This window comes from Brassica rapa, chromosome A04, assembly GCF_000309985.2.
Source record: "Brassica rapa cultivar Chiifu-401-42 chromosome A04, CAAS_Brap_v3.01, whole genome shotgun sequence".
Classification (NCBI taxonomy): domain Eukaryota; kingdom Viridiplantae; phylum Streptophyta; class Magnoliopsida; order Brassicales; family Brassicaceae; genus Brassica; species Brassica rapa.
This window is the reverse complement of record NC_024798.2, coordinates 18,237,984-18,252,154: the sequence shown is the minus strand read 5'-3', so window position 1 is coordinate 18,252,154 and position 14,171 is coordinate 18,237,984. Positions and strand designations below refer to the sequence as shown.

The 14,171-nt window shown below is 34.5% G+C and overlaps 2 protein-coding genes across 3 annotated transcripts; both read right to left on the bottom strand.

The window, feature by feature from the left end:
* Nucleotides 1–932: 932 nt before the first annotated feature.
* On the bottom strand, nt 933–3,724 carry LOC103865487 (fasciclin-like arabinogalactan protein 16). The gene is made up of 3 exons (XM_009143277.3): nt 2,727–3,724; nt 1,878–2,459; nt 933–1,309 (listed from the first exon to the last, which is right to left on the bottom strand). Exons 1-3 carry the CDS (start codon nt 3,418–3,420, stop codon nt 1,254–1,256), a joined length of 1,332 nt encoding a protein of 443 aa, XP_009141525.1. The 5' UTR covers nt 3,421–3,724; the 3' UTR covers nt 933–1,253.
* Nucleotides 3,725–11,303: 7,579 nt separating this feature from the next.
* LOC103865486 (probable sucrose-phosphatase 2) lies at nt 11,304–14,055 on the bottom strand. 2 transcript variants are annotated; one of them, XM_033290409.1, is made up of 8 exons: nt 13,827–13,894; nt 13,664–13,786; nt 13,291–13,590; nt 13,105–13,206; nt 12,067–12,552; nt 11,803–11,989; nt 11,689–11,735; nt 11,304–11,618 (listed from the first exon to the last, which is right to left on the bottom strand). In XM_033290409.1, the coding sequence occupies exons 2-8, from the start codon at nt 13,721–13,723 to the stop codon at nt 11,532–11,534; spliced, it is 1,269 nt and encodes a 422-aa protein (XP_033146300.1). In that variant the 5' UTR covers nt 13,724–13,786; nt 13,827–13,894; the 3' UTR covers nt 11,304–11,531. The 2 variants fall into 2 exon arrangements, with proteins under 2 accessions (XP_033146300.1, XP_009141524.1); XM_009143276.3 differs by having other exon boundaries at nt 11,330–11,618; nt 13,664–13,737; nt 13,828–14,055.
* Between the last annotated feature and the right edge of the window lie 116 nt (nt 14,056–14,171).

Genomic DNA, 14,171 nt, shown 5'->3' with positions numbered 1-14,171 from the left:
TTATTATGGAGAATGATTAAATATAGATATACTTTTAACAATAAAAATATTGTTGAAATATTTAGAAAGATGTCGTTTGATTTTGAATTAAATAATTCAAACGATAATATTATTATCTTTGATTGGATATTGAATGATAGAATATAGATTTATTTTGATATAACTTATGATCAAAATATTGTCACTTTGCAGGCGTTATTAACTTGGCAATGACATGGACGTACAACTATATAATATGGTGGTTTTGCTTCTGCAGACCAAGCTTAACAAAGGTATTATCAAGGTGGAATTTTGGTTCTAATAAAATGATGAAAAGCTAAGTAGAAGTGTCTCTGTAGACTCATTTGATTAAGCAGAGGAAGAGGAAGATGAACTAATGTCCCATCTTTGTTATAGTATAATTGTACGATTCCAGGAAATAATTATATGATATTGAATATAATTAACAAAGATACGTGGGGTTGACAATTGGTTTGACATTTTGTGGTTAAGTAATCACGAACACAATTCTATTGATTTATAAGAATAAGGAAAAACGTTGAGTTTAATGCCAATGGCATTGAGTGGTAAATATTGAGGAAAATTAAGGGTTATTTCTTTTTTGTACTTCTGTTTTAATAGTTTAGATTATCATATGTTCGGTTATTTTCGCATATTCATTCGGGTTCGGATATTACCCGTTCGGGTTCGGATATCCAATCTCTCCTAATTCAATACCCGTTCGGATATTTTGCTACTTCGGTTTGGATTTCGGTTCGGGTTTTTCGGATCGGGTTCGGGTGCCACTTCGGATTTCGGGTAAAATGCCCACTCCTATATATGCCAATCACACATTAAATTATTTGCCAGATTTTATATTTTATACTTTACTTAGTAGTATTATACAAAATGATAGCAATAATGCATCAATTGAAAGAAGAGAATGTAATAAATAAGCACACAAACCGATCATTCCTTTATTATTCCATATAGCTGTTCATATAGTTGTATAGTAATTTGTATTACATTGAATTCTCTAACTCCTACCATCTTTTTCACGCACCCCAAATAACAAACTTCATCAGAACCTACTGTCCACGTATTCATATATATTTTGAATATAAAAAAATTACAGTAGAGCATGCAAACCGCAACGAACCAAAAATCACATCATTTACATATTCATTTTTTTCTCTTTTTTCTTTTCCAAATGATTACACAGAACCAAGAATTTGGAAGCTCTGGTTTTATTGTGATAATAACGTGTAAAATCATTAACACGGGATGAACCGTGATCCCATCATTCTACAAGCTATCTCCATCAATTTACCTGCATAGATTATCACATAATCAGTCACTTTTTGTTGTAAATGATTAGTGCAATGAATATATGATTGGAAACCAACTCAAAATAAGGACAAAAGGGTTTGGTTTGGGGTTTAGTAAAAATTAAAACAAGCTGTCATTAACGACCAATTGTGCCTGCCAGCTAGTCTTATAGAAAGAACAAAAAAAACATTTTCCAATAATTTAATGGTTATTATGGTATTATTCGTCGGTGGGTTATAGAAAAGAAGAAGCTAATATGTGAACTAAAAGAACAAAGTTTGTTAATAGAGTTTTGTCTCCATGCCCTTACACGTCTCTGCTTTATTCCAAATTCCACATGTTTACTTCTACTCTCATTTACCGACCAAACTCAAGGCTGCTTAAACTATTTAACTAATGTTTCACCCTACACAAAATTATAGAAACAAGATTTCTGACAATCTATGACACAAAAAATGATGTAATTCTAGTTTAGACGTCAAAATCAAGTACTTAAGGACAGGAGCAATCACAATCTAAAACTAAATGTAAAAGAAAAGTAATAAAGACTTAAAAAGTTTTTATTTTACCTCTTCTTGATTTAGCAACTTTCTTAACGACCGGAGCAGCTGGTTTAATCTCCGTTGCCGGTGTCTCCTTCATCGGAAACAAAACACCATCAATACCCTGAACTGATATCCGACCGTCGGTGTAGATATCAGGGTCGAACAAATAAGCTGAGCCTTCACCGTGTCCGAATTTAACAGAGCCATCAGCTTCTTGAGCCAACACTTTGTGTGGGAATCTCAAAGAATCGTACTTCACCTTCCCGAATCTTCGTACTGCGTTGTACATACTCTCCTCCGTTTGATACTCTGGTATGATATGGTAATAAACAATCTGTTCGGGAGCACCTGGCTCGCTCAACTGATCCGTTGTGAGCTTAGCCATGGCTTCGTCGTTAGGAGCCAAGACGGTTAAAACGTAGCCTTCAGAGACGAGACGACCCATCTCGGTGGCTAAGGAGGTTAAGTTGACGAGAATGTCAGCCATTTCGTTGTAACCACCGTAATGCAAGAGAGTGTGGATGAAGTCTTTGACTTGAGCCTCGCCGTTGAAGTGGTGACGTGGACCTCCTGGTCCAGGAGCTGGAGCCGGAGCAAGAGAAGGACCTGGTACAGAACCGGTTCAATAATTTTAGAAAAAAATTAGACCCTCAAAATTAATATTTGTTTAAAAATTTAATAAATGTTTTTTATAAAAATTTACAAGTAAATTTTAAGAAAATTTATGTTGAAACAAAAGAATATGATAAAATATTTTTTTGACATTTTTATTATTTTTTCGTATAAAATGTATATTTTTATATAAACAAAATTGGTAAAATATTTTTAAAAATTGCCTGTAACTATTAAGAAATGGGACACGGCGGCACTGACCTGGTGACATGGCGTCGTAGACTGGGAGGACTGGAGGGGCTCCGGCGGGGACTGAAGCTGGTTTCTTGAGACGGTGGGTTCTTGGATCAACCTCCGGAGCTCCTTCTGGTAAAACGGCAGAGATTGAACGGAGACTACGGCGGCGGTTGAAGTCTTCTTGAACAGAACGAGGGATAAGAAGACGCTCGATGCCATGGATGATGCCGTCTGGTCTAATGACGTCATCTGGACGGATGATCTCAGCGGAGTCTACTTTTAACCGGCGAGTAGTGTCGACGGTGAGGTGAACATGGTCGTTGGAGAGAGTACGGTGGTGATGAGAGAGAGAAGGCCACTGAGGAGAAGATATACGACGAGGGAGAATGTGGAACATCAAGAGAGATTGTAACGATTTGAGGTTTCTTGGTTCGAGCAAGAAAGATTTGAATAGAGGGTCGAGGTTACGTTCCAAGGCATCGTTGCGTGGTGCGAAGATTGTGATGTTGTGTCGACCAACTGCTTCTTCGAGGGTTTGGAGGAGGAGAGCTTTCTCCACTAGCTCGGCTAGCTCTGTGTAGTGAGAGTCGAGGAGAGCTACGAGGACTGAGTTGGAGTTTATTTGACCCGAGGTGGGTTTGTTTTCAGGTAATGCGGTGGCGATGGAGGCGGCTAAGAGGAGGAGAAGGAGCTTTGAGAAGCTATTGGAGAAGTCCATGGCGTTTGTGGAGAGAGAGGTGAAGGAAGTGTCGGCAATGTGAAGAAAGAAGAAGGGGTTGAGGAGAGAGAGATTCTCTGAAGCTGATGTGAAGTTTCTTCTTTCTTTTTAACTTTTTTTTTTTTGGTAGTTGTCTTTTTGCTTATTTATTTATTTATTTTTAATGGGTAAAAAGTGGGGTCTACACGTGCCACTTTGTTCAGATGTATGCCTAGCTTGAAGCCTCTCCTTCAGACAGAGGGCTGCTGCTTGTTTCTGTTCAACAACTCAAGCACTATGTCTCTGTCTTCGAGCTTTCGTGTCGGTTTCTAACTTGGTTCAGTATCTGAACTTCACTTCAAGTAAAAACTTTCCATCTTTGTTTTTTTTTTCCTAAAAAAAAAAATCATTTGGCTTGCAAATCAAAACGTAGTAACGTACGACTCAAACTATTGTAACTATAATAATTAGATGTAAGTTACTATTAAGTTGTATAATACGTTACTAATTAAGCTTCATTGATACAAATGTCATGCTTCGTGGCGGTCCTGGCGGATATATTTTGTAGGTTCTTTACTATTTTATCTTACAACAACTTTAGCAAAATGCCAATACATATGTTTACATTATTCCCACTCATATAACGTAACATTGATATCATGAACCAATATTATTATATCACCAAACACCTATTTGCTAGTCCAAAATTAAAAAAAAAAAAATTATTGATGATTACTGCATGTTACAATAAATATTTATTAGGTAAAAATATTTATTCGTAGATCTTTTTTTTGAATACCAAATATTTATTTGTAGATCATCCTTTAAAAGAATTTATATCTCAGGCATTTTTAAATGTGAAGCTTTCTTTCAATATATCATGAAAAAAAGCCAAGTGTATATGAATTATGTAATTCTTCTTCCGTATATATATTTTCAAAAAAAAAGTTATTATACTTTTCTTTTAATTAGTTTTTGAATGAATCAGCATTCTATAAACATATAATGACCGTATGAACTTAGATATTACAGCCTGAAAGGGTTTCTGAAGTTCGGTTGCAAATGTCGTAAATTCATTTTGAGCTAATGACAACAATTTTGAGGATGGGATTCTAGAAATAAATCTATCTAGATGACTTTTAACTCCTACATTAATGTTGTCACATATATAAATCATAAATAAAACCAGTGAAGAAAGGTAAGATGTCTTTGGTTGAAATATATCCATCGATTTAAGCTTTTGATCTAACATTATGTCATTTTTTATAATAAGAATCGTTGTTAATAAGATGTTAGACCAATGCATATGCTTGAGATTTACTGCAAAACTATGTCGTGATTGTGAAATAACATCTCACATACACCGATCTACTTGATAAACAAAATATTTTGTGAGACAGATGTAAAAAGAAGAGGCCTCATGGAAACGTAAAGGCTATAGTTGACGTCAATGAGTAGGGCTTTGGTTCTTGTACGTGCGGTGGAATATCGCGTGAAAAGTCTTTAATGTATGATTGATATAATTTCGCTTTCGCCGTTATTTATGATCTGAAACGACGACGTTTTACTTGCCGTTAGATTTTCCGTCGCCTTCGAACCGACACTGTCTTGGTGGTTGGCTTTCTCCTTTGATTCGAAGCTCCGTTCTCGGTCCACTAACATTATATAAAGAGAAAACAATAGTATATTCAATTAACAATAAAATAAAAGAGCAAACAACTTTGGGAATTTTTTTATAATTTGCTTTTTGGTTACTAAAATTTTGGCCAAGGAGCTCCTGACTCGTGACATGAAGGACTTCTTCACTTCTAAGTAATTTTTAATAAAACATATCCTTTTACTTTTAGGTTTTATTAAGTGCCAATGTATGGGCTGAAAACACATGTTTTTGAAGTCTATGTATTTTTTTTTTTGTTTTATAAAACCTATTGGAGTGGAAAAAGGAAGGTGGAAATTAGAATATTTCAAAAAGCAAAAGTCAAATGATTTTTAAGAATTTTTATATTAGAGAAAAGAACATTTATTAGACAATAATTGGAAAAATAATGCATTGTACATAAGCTTTTCGGGTAGATGCGAGATATATGGCCATTTTAAAATAATCAAAAGATCTTATACAATGGCACTATTGATGAATTTAGGTATCGTGGAATTATAATACAGTATCATTAACTTGATTCTTACAAAATTAAAGATTGACAAGACATTTATTTTCTGATTCTCGTTTTTTTCTTAAATAATTTTTTTTTCTTTTGTTTTTCTTACGAAATAATCATTGTCTATCTTATTAGGAAAACGATCAGCTGGATACACATTGTATATTTTTCTCTGAATATGGTGTAACTTTACCATGTTTCTAGTCTTCCTTCTTTTCTGAGTTTTTCTTGTGATCGATCAAATTCCATAGTTCAAGATACTTAGCTATCCAACCTCAATCTTTGCATTATCACTTTTTACCAATTTCAGTTCTTCATATTGCCATTTACAAAATTACGTCCAAAATTTCATGTTTTAAATGTCAAATCAGTATATGAATTATAAGAAAAATGGAAAAATGTTAAAAGGAAAAAGGTCAACAAAATAAAGACAAACGAAAAAGCGAGGAGCAAACAAAAGAAAAGGCCCCCTAAGCAGTAAGCAGTATAGTGATTGGCTTGTAGAAGTCCGTAACCAGATTGGGCCTTTGTGAAACCGCAATTGTTTTGTTAAAATCATTACTGGTCCTACTCTTGAAATTCTGGCTGGTCCTAATTAATACGCTAATCTTGAATTTTTGTCTGGTCCTAATAAATACGGTAGCTGATAATCAGAACATTAACATCTTCTGCGTCAATTGACATAAATAAGAACATGGGATACGTATGTGGTCCGGTTTACCGCCTAATTTTGGGAAGAGCGGTGTGTAATTAATATTTACGAGATTAAACAAAACAAAAAGGATCTGAGAAACTAAAAACAATAATTAAGAGAAACTATTTTAGAAAAAATTAGTTGAGTACTTAATAATTAAAAAGGTTTGTGTTGAATGAGAGTTGACTTATTACACAAATTCACTGTTTCGTGAGTTTCTTCTGCTTCTTCCTCCATCCTCCGATTTTGATTTCTTATTTTTCCGGCGATACTCTTCGTTGTTCCCTGATGGCTCCGTCACATCCTCTGCGAAACTTACCTTTTTATCCTTCTTCTTCTTGCTCTTCTCCTTATTCTTCAAATCTACACATGTTTTTTTTGTAAATAAGATCAGAAATTCGAACAAGGAACTAAAACACGAACATGCATGGACTCAAAACATGGGAGATAAGGTTTTTAGTACCAAACTGAAGTTCAAGCTTCTGCATGTAACAGGACAAGAGACGCTTGTGTAGTTGAGCCGCAAGGAGCACCACGCTTCCAGAGACGAAAAAGACCGTCATGAACCCTATTGAGCTCTCCATATTCTTTCTAAAATTATGTGTTAATCAAGAAGTTAGCAATTGTAGGATATGGTGGCGAGATGATCGAAATTTCGAAGAAAGGGGAAGCATTGTGATGAAGAAAAGTATTGGGACGATGGTATTATTCATCTTCATTAATAACACTTTTCGTTTCCAACTAATATATAACTGTCTTTATTTTATTCGATTATTAAGCTGAAACATGAAAAAATAACAAACTAATAAAGGCGTGGAAGTGGAGCAGACGGCTTGGAAAATAAATGGTAGGTGAACTTTGTACTACTACTAAAACATGTAAAGAGATATAACGATGTAAAAAACCCCCTAATTACGAGTTCTAGTTGTTTGGATTAATTAACAGGTGTTAAGAAATGAATTTTTTGGATTAACCTACCTTATACGATTCGAGGTTATGTACTACTTCAAGTGTTGTGCTTTTGCAGATATCTATGCACACGTAGATTGAATCATATACAATGCTACTTCAAATAAAATTTCTAGAATCAATAATTACTTACCACACACGCAATCTTTTGATCTTATGCGCTTTGCACTTTTTGTTCGCATAAACAACTCTTACGCAGAGTTATTTTTATCGGGAATGATTTTTTTATAAGGATTATCATATGGTTCCAAGTCCAGTTAGGAATATAAACCTAAATCAAAATTTGATTAGGAGGACACTTAGACCTTCATAACTCTTCCCATTTATAAAACAAATCTCTAACTCCTATTCATAAGGTGAGATATGCTCAAAACGTTTGTGCTGTTAGTGGAAAGAAGATAGTGTTGCTTTTGCATGAAAAAAAAAACAGAAACCATAACCGTCCAAAACGGTTAAAGAAAACAGAGTTAACTTAGACAGATATATAAGGGTTTTGAGATTCAAGTTTTATCATGGCAATGTTTTATTGGGTCATTGTGTATTCAAGCCGAAGCTCCAATGATGTATGGCGGATATTCATAAGAGAAGAAGGATAAAGAAGTCTTAATCTGTGGAGAGAGATTGGGTGATTCAGATGATCCAGCTGCTATCATCCTTCAACTTTGATTCCTCCGACCAAGTTTGCTCTACATGTTCCCACACCAACCCTTCCCCTTCCTGCATATATACAATCATCAACAAAACATTGAGCTACTCTTATTACACAATCTCATACCTTTGCGGTGAATTTTACAGTTCTTGAGCAGCCTATATTCATCACCTGCAAGAGAAAGTGGAGTTAGATTCTCATCACCTTACCACTCTGCTCCCACTTATCAAGCTTTACTATCCATGTCCCAGGAGTAGTCTCCACCTTTGACAACCTCATGACCAGGGTTCACATTCTCCACCTTACACGCCAGGAAGTCAGAGACATCTCTTACAGAAAGGTTTGGACCAAGCTTGAACTCACCAATGGCTTGTATAATCCCACCTGCACACCTCTCCTTTGCATGGATCACCTTAGGATTGTCTTTCGCATTTTCAACATGAGCCATAAACATCATGAATGCTAAACTGAAACAAACACCACACACAATCATCTCAAGAAGAATGTTAAATTCAGTTGCTACTATAACATTAGTTAGGCCTGGGCATAAAATCCGGAACCCGAAATCCAAACTGAACCCGAACCGAAAAACCCGTTATTTGACCCGAACTGTAAAAATACCCAAACGGGTCTTGTAGGATGGCACAAAAAATATCCGAACCCGAAGTTTTATTAACCGAATCCGAATGGGTAACCCGAAAAATCCGAAATTAATAGTTAATATAAATATTTTGAAATATATATAAGTATTTCAATTATTAAAGTCAATATTTGTGGTAATATGATATATAATAATAAATACTAAAATTTTAATAAATAATTTAAGTACACAATTAGTTTTTTTTTTGGTAAAAGTACACAATTAGTTATAAATAAGTATTTTATAATTCGCTCATTGAAATAAAAAGTCTACTCTCTATAAGGCAATACATATTGTTTACAAATAATATTTATTTCTATGCTTGATTTAACATTTTATTGTTATTTTATCAATTTTATGTGTGATAGATTAATTTTTATTTAATTGAGATGTTTTTCTTTATGTTTTGCTTCAATTTTTTTTGTTTTTTACTTCGGTTATATCTGAATCGAACTGATATAACCCGAATATGTACGATATATGATCATTTTATGGGTTTTAAGACGCAATACAATTTTGAACCGAACCCGAAGTGTTATTATCCGAACTCAACCCGTATTAATAAAATTTTAGTATGGGACTTATGAGCGTAAACCCGAAAACTTGAAAATCTAAAAAATTCGACCCGAATGCTAACGGGTACCCCGGACGCCCAGGCCTAGCATTAGTGTTCTAAAAATCGACCAGTCTAAGCTGTGCCTGTGAAGCAAATCGAACCTAAACGAAATGATTTTTTTTTAAACATTCTTTTTCTAAAACTGCTAGAAGTTTAAAAAAATCGGTCTAGATGCTTCCAATCAATAATTTCCTATAAATTGTCTAATAAATGTCTAGTAATTTCTTGAACATTGAATTAGCAAAGCAAATCTCACCCCCACGTTTCTCCAACCGCTGTGACAGCTCCTTGGTCACTTCTTGAGCCTTATTCTTGTCAACGTAAAAGCTAACCTTGTGAGGCCTCTGCTCACTCTCTGCCTACAGTAACCACACTCTTGTCATTGCACCATTGACAAGTAGATTGCAAGATATTAGACTTTTTTTGTTGAAGTTTCTGAAGAGTTAACTCAGAGAACTTGCCAGTCTATTTTTTGACAACTCCCAAGTCCCATTTATTGCTCAAGGTATCCACTCAACCATCAGGAGCCATGGAGTTACCATAAGTAATATCTGTCCTGACAGACATAATAGTAACATCAGGGGTTAACAAAGGTTTCTCCTTTCTGTGTTCTTTGTTAACTCAGAGAACTTGCCAGTCTCGTTAGACTACATGGTAGTTTGTAGTATTAGATTATCTCCAATGTTTTACTTATTTTTTTCTTTCAAAATAAAGTAAAATTATTTAATTTTTTTTAATATATTCATTTCTAATTATTTTATATAGTGCATCATTGAATTATAATCTTTATAATTAGGTTTTAAATTTTAATCATATTATACATATTAAATTAAAAGTTTTATAATGTTTTGTACAGTAATTCTGTTTATGTATAAAACAAAGTTTTGTCAAAATTTTATATAAAAAAAGATTCAGTAGCATCAAAATAATCATTTTTTTTTCAAATATGATGTAACACTATTCATATAATCATTTTTCCTTCAAAATAATGTACTACTAGATCTCGATCCGCACAACCGCGCGAGTTTTTGTTTTCAAATATTTTTGTATAAAAATTTTATTTTCAATTATAAATTGGTATATATTATAATATATATGTGTCTATCACTTTTTTAAACATAATAAGTTTACGGTATATTTTTTTCATTGAATAGATTATTTTAAACTTTCATATGTATTTGTATCTTCTTCTATATATATATATTTTCGGATTATTATTTCATTATTAAAATCGTAACTATATATATAAGGATTAGTAAAATATTTTTTATTGTCATATTCAAAGATGTTGTAACATTTCACAAATTTAGAAAGTTTTTAAAAAATTAAAATTTTCGCTTCATAGATTTATACTATCGAGTAAATAATCAAACATTTAGTTTTTGTTTAATTTTTAAAATAAATTATATTGTTTAAAATTTGTTTTCATTGGTTTAACGCAGTAAAGATTAATCATTGTTAGATAATATGATTTAAAAAAAAAAATCTTTATAATTTTAAAAGTTAACATCGACGAATATAAAAATAATTAACATAGGGAGATATAGTATTACAACATTAAATTATATATATCTAATTTATACATAAATCCAATGGATCATCTATTGTTTAAATCTAATTATTGATAGCTCAATAAAAAATTTTAGTAAGCCCAAAATTTAAATGATAAGATTAGAGATTAAATGAAATATGATTTTTTTATGAATAAATTATCACCATCAAACAAACCAATCCGAACACTACCCACCATTTTAAATATTTGGTGAAATTAACACAAAAATGTATATTATGTGTGAAAATAAGGATTTTATTAGGAACCTTTAGGACGCCAAATACTTCATGTTTTAACCCGATACACAAATTGCACTGTTAGCAATACAGGATCAAATCCACAAAGATTTGATATCGCATTTATCAACTCTTAAGCTGAGTTTTCTTCAGCTATATCTTTCAATCATGTGAATATATATTTTTCTTTTATGAGGATTGTCATATGATTCCAAGTCCAGTCAGGGATATAAACCTAACTTCAAGAGGATTAGTTGGACTCTTTGAACTTCATAGAACTCTTCCTATCTATAAAACAAATCTCTAGGCCCCAATATTTTTGTTTTAATCTATTCATAAAGTGAGATATGCTCAAAACGTTTGTGCTGTTAGTGGAAAGAAGATAGCGTTGCTTGTGGGAAAAGAAACAGAAACCATTACCGTCCTAAAGGGTTTAAGAAAACAGTTTACTTGGATATATAGATAATAGATGTATCATGTAGATGAGTATTAAGAACCAAGTTTTAACAAGGCAAAGTTTTATTGGATCTCGTGTGTTAAAGCCAAAGTTTTAATAGTTTATGGCAGAGATTCATAAGAGAAGAAAATATAATTTAATCTGTGGAGAGAGATTGGGTGATTCAGATGATCCAGCTGCTATCATCCTTCAACTTTGATTCCTCCGACCATGTTTGCTCTACATGTTCCCACACCAACCCTTCCCCTTCCTGCACATTCCACAATACATACAATCATCAACAAAACTCCAGAAGCTGCTCTTATTACACAACCTCATACCTTTGCGGTGAATTTTACAGTTGTTGTGCAGCCTATGCGTTCATCACCTGCAAAATAGTTTGAGTTAGATTCTCATGGGGTTTGACTTATATAGATGATGTAATAAGGCCTTACCACTCTGCTCCCACTTATCAAGCTTTACCATCCATGTCCCAGGAGCAGTCTCTGTAGCCAAGACTTGATCAACCCAAACCCGAAACTTCTTCCCTTGCTTGTCTCCATGGTGCTTCCTTAGCTCACCAATAGTATCTATCAGAGACTTCTCAGCACCTGACGGATGCACAAACACACCACCAGGTTGCTGAAAACAAAAGGCAACCAATCTCTACTTATCACACTGCAAATCACATTATCAAAAACTCTGTTTAACACACTCACACAAGAAGCTTTGAGGCTCGCCGCATACGCCTCCGAGTTCTCAACCTCACCGCGTCTCCACCTCTCATAAAACAAGAAAAACTTCACAACCTCATGACCAGGGTTCACATTCTCCACCTTGCACTCCAAGAAATCAGAGACATCTCTCGGAGAAAGGTTTGGACCAAGCTTGAACTCGCCAATGGCTTGTATGATCCCACCTGCACACCTCTCCTTGGCATGGATCACCTTTGGATTGTCTTTGGCGTTCTCAGCGTGCCACTTCAAGAGCTCTTCTTGAGCATTGCTTACCATGACGCCGTAGACATCGGGAATGCTGAAGAGTTCGGCATCGTTCCCGGAGTCTCCACAGGCAAGAGTGTTGACAGGGAGCTTTCCTTCACTCTTGAGCTTCTTGAGGAGGTATGCAAGGGCTTGTCCCTTTCCAGCACCTTGTGGTAAGATGTCTAAATCCATTCCACCGCTGTAGATTATTTTGACATCCAACTGAAACAAAAACACACACACAATCATCTCAAACTAGACATGGGAACATTGTCCGGAACCGAACCCAATACATATCTAAATTTCTATAATATAGTTCATATATTTATAAATATTAAATATATTTAGTTTTACAATAATCAAATAATTCAAAAAATTATTTATAAAAGTTAAAAAAAAAAACGAATTATCAGAACATTTTTTATCCGAAATATTTAAAATTATCCGAAATATCCAAAATTTTATCAGAAAGCCAGAAAAATCTGATTTTTAATCCGGAGAACCTGAACTATATGACTTTTTAATCCGAATTAACCGAAAAACCGAAACAAACCGGAACCAATAGGATCCAAAATTACTTTAGCAGGTTTCCAACTTTGTTACCCGAACCGAAAACCAAAATAACCAAATCAAAACTGAACCAAATTTTCTAAATATCCTTTTGGATCCTAAACCTCTAGAACCTCCAAAACCAAACCCGGACCAAATGCCCAGAGCTAAGAAGAAAGGTAAATTCAATTGCTACTACTAACGCATTATGAAAGCAAATCTTACCCCACGTTTCTCCAACCGCTGTGACAGCTCCTTGGCCACTTCCTGAGCCTTACTCTTGTCAACGTAAAAGCTAACCTTGTGTGGCCTCTGCTCAGTCTCTGCCTACAGTAACCAAACCACACTCTTGTCATTGTCCCACTAACAAGTAGATTGCAACATACAAACTTTTTTTCTTTCTTAAAGTACCTGAAGAGTTAACTCAGAGAACTTGCCGGTCTCTTCTTTAACAACCCCCAAGTCCCATTTATGATTCAAGGCATCAACCCAACCATGATCAGGAACCATGGAGTTACCATAAGTAATCTCAGTCCCTACAGACATGATGGTAACGTCAGGGGTCAGTAAAGGCTTCTCCTTTCTGAGTTCTTTGTACAGAGTCGGTGATCTCCCCGTTGAAAAGACGAGAAGAGAGTCGTGGCGATAAGCGTGTTCCCATAGCGAGTTGAATCTGAGCAGAGAGAGGTTCTCAGGATCGTGATGATCAACCTGGAGCAAGACGGACATGACCCATCAATAAAGACAGAACCTTTATTGTAAAGATGGTGCCTTTTTTTTTTACCATGGTGTGATCAAGATCCGAGACTATCATGAGACGAGCAGGAGATGTTAGCCTCTCCATGATTACTTGAGATTCTACACAATGTTACGTGAGATTCAGAGGGAGAAGGAGATGAAGAAGAGAGTGTGGGGGATAGAGGAATAGAGAGAGTGAACGTAACGTACCGGGAGAGATTCAGACGTCACCACAGGTTTGAGATCGGACCATCGGTGTCGTGTCCCTTGCCTATTTTAGTTTTATACGTGTAGCGTATCTAACAGCTATCATCTGTCAGTAGTACATCCGAATATTCTTTTTTAATCTTAATTAACTAAGTAAAATACACCTAGCACTAGTCTAGAAACACCTAACTTCGTTTTTTTTTTATTCACCAATGGAATATTCAAGATATTCTTTCCTTTAAAAAAACTAAATCAAGAGATTTTTTTTTAGATTTGAAATGCAAGTTCAAGAATTTGAAGAAATCAAGCCTAGTATCTGAATTTATATCGAATGTAATCTATAAATC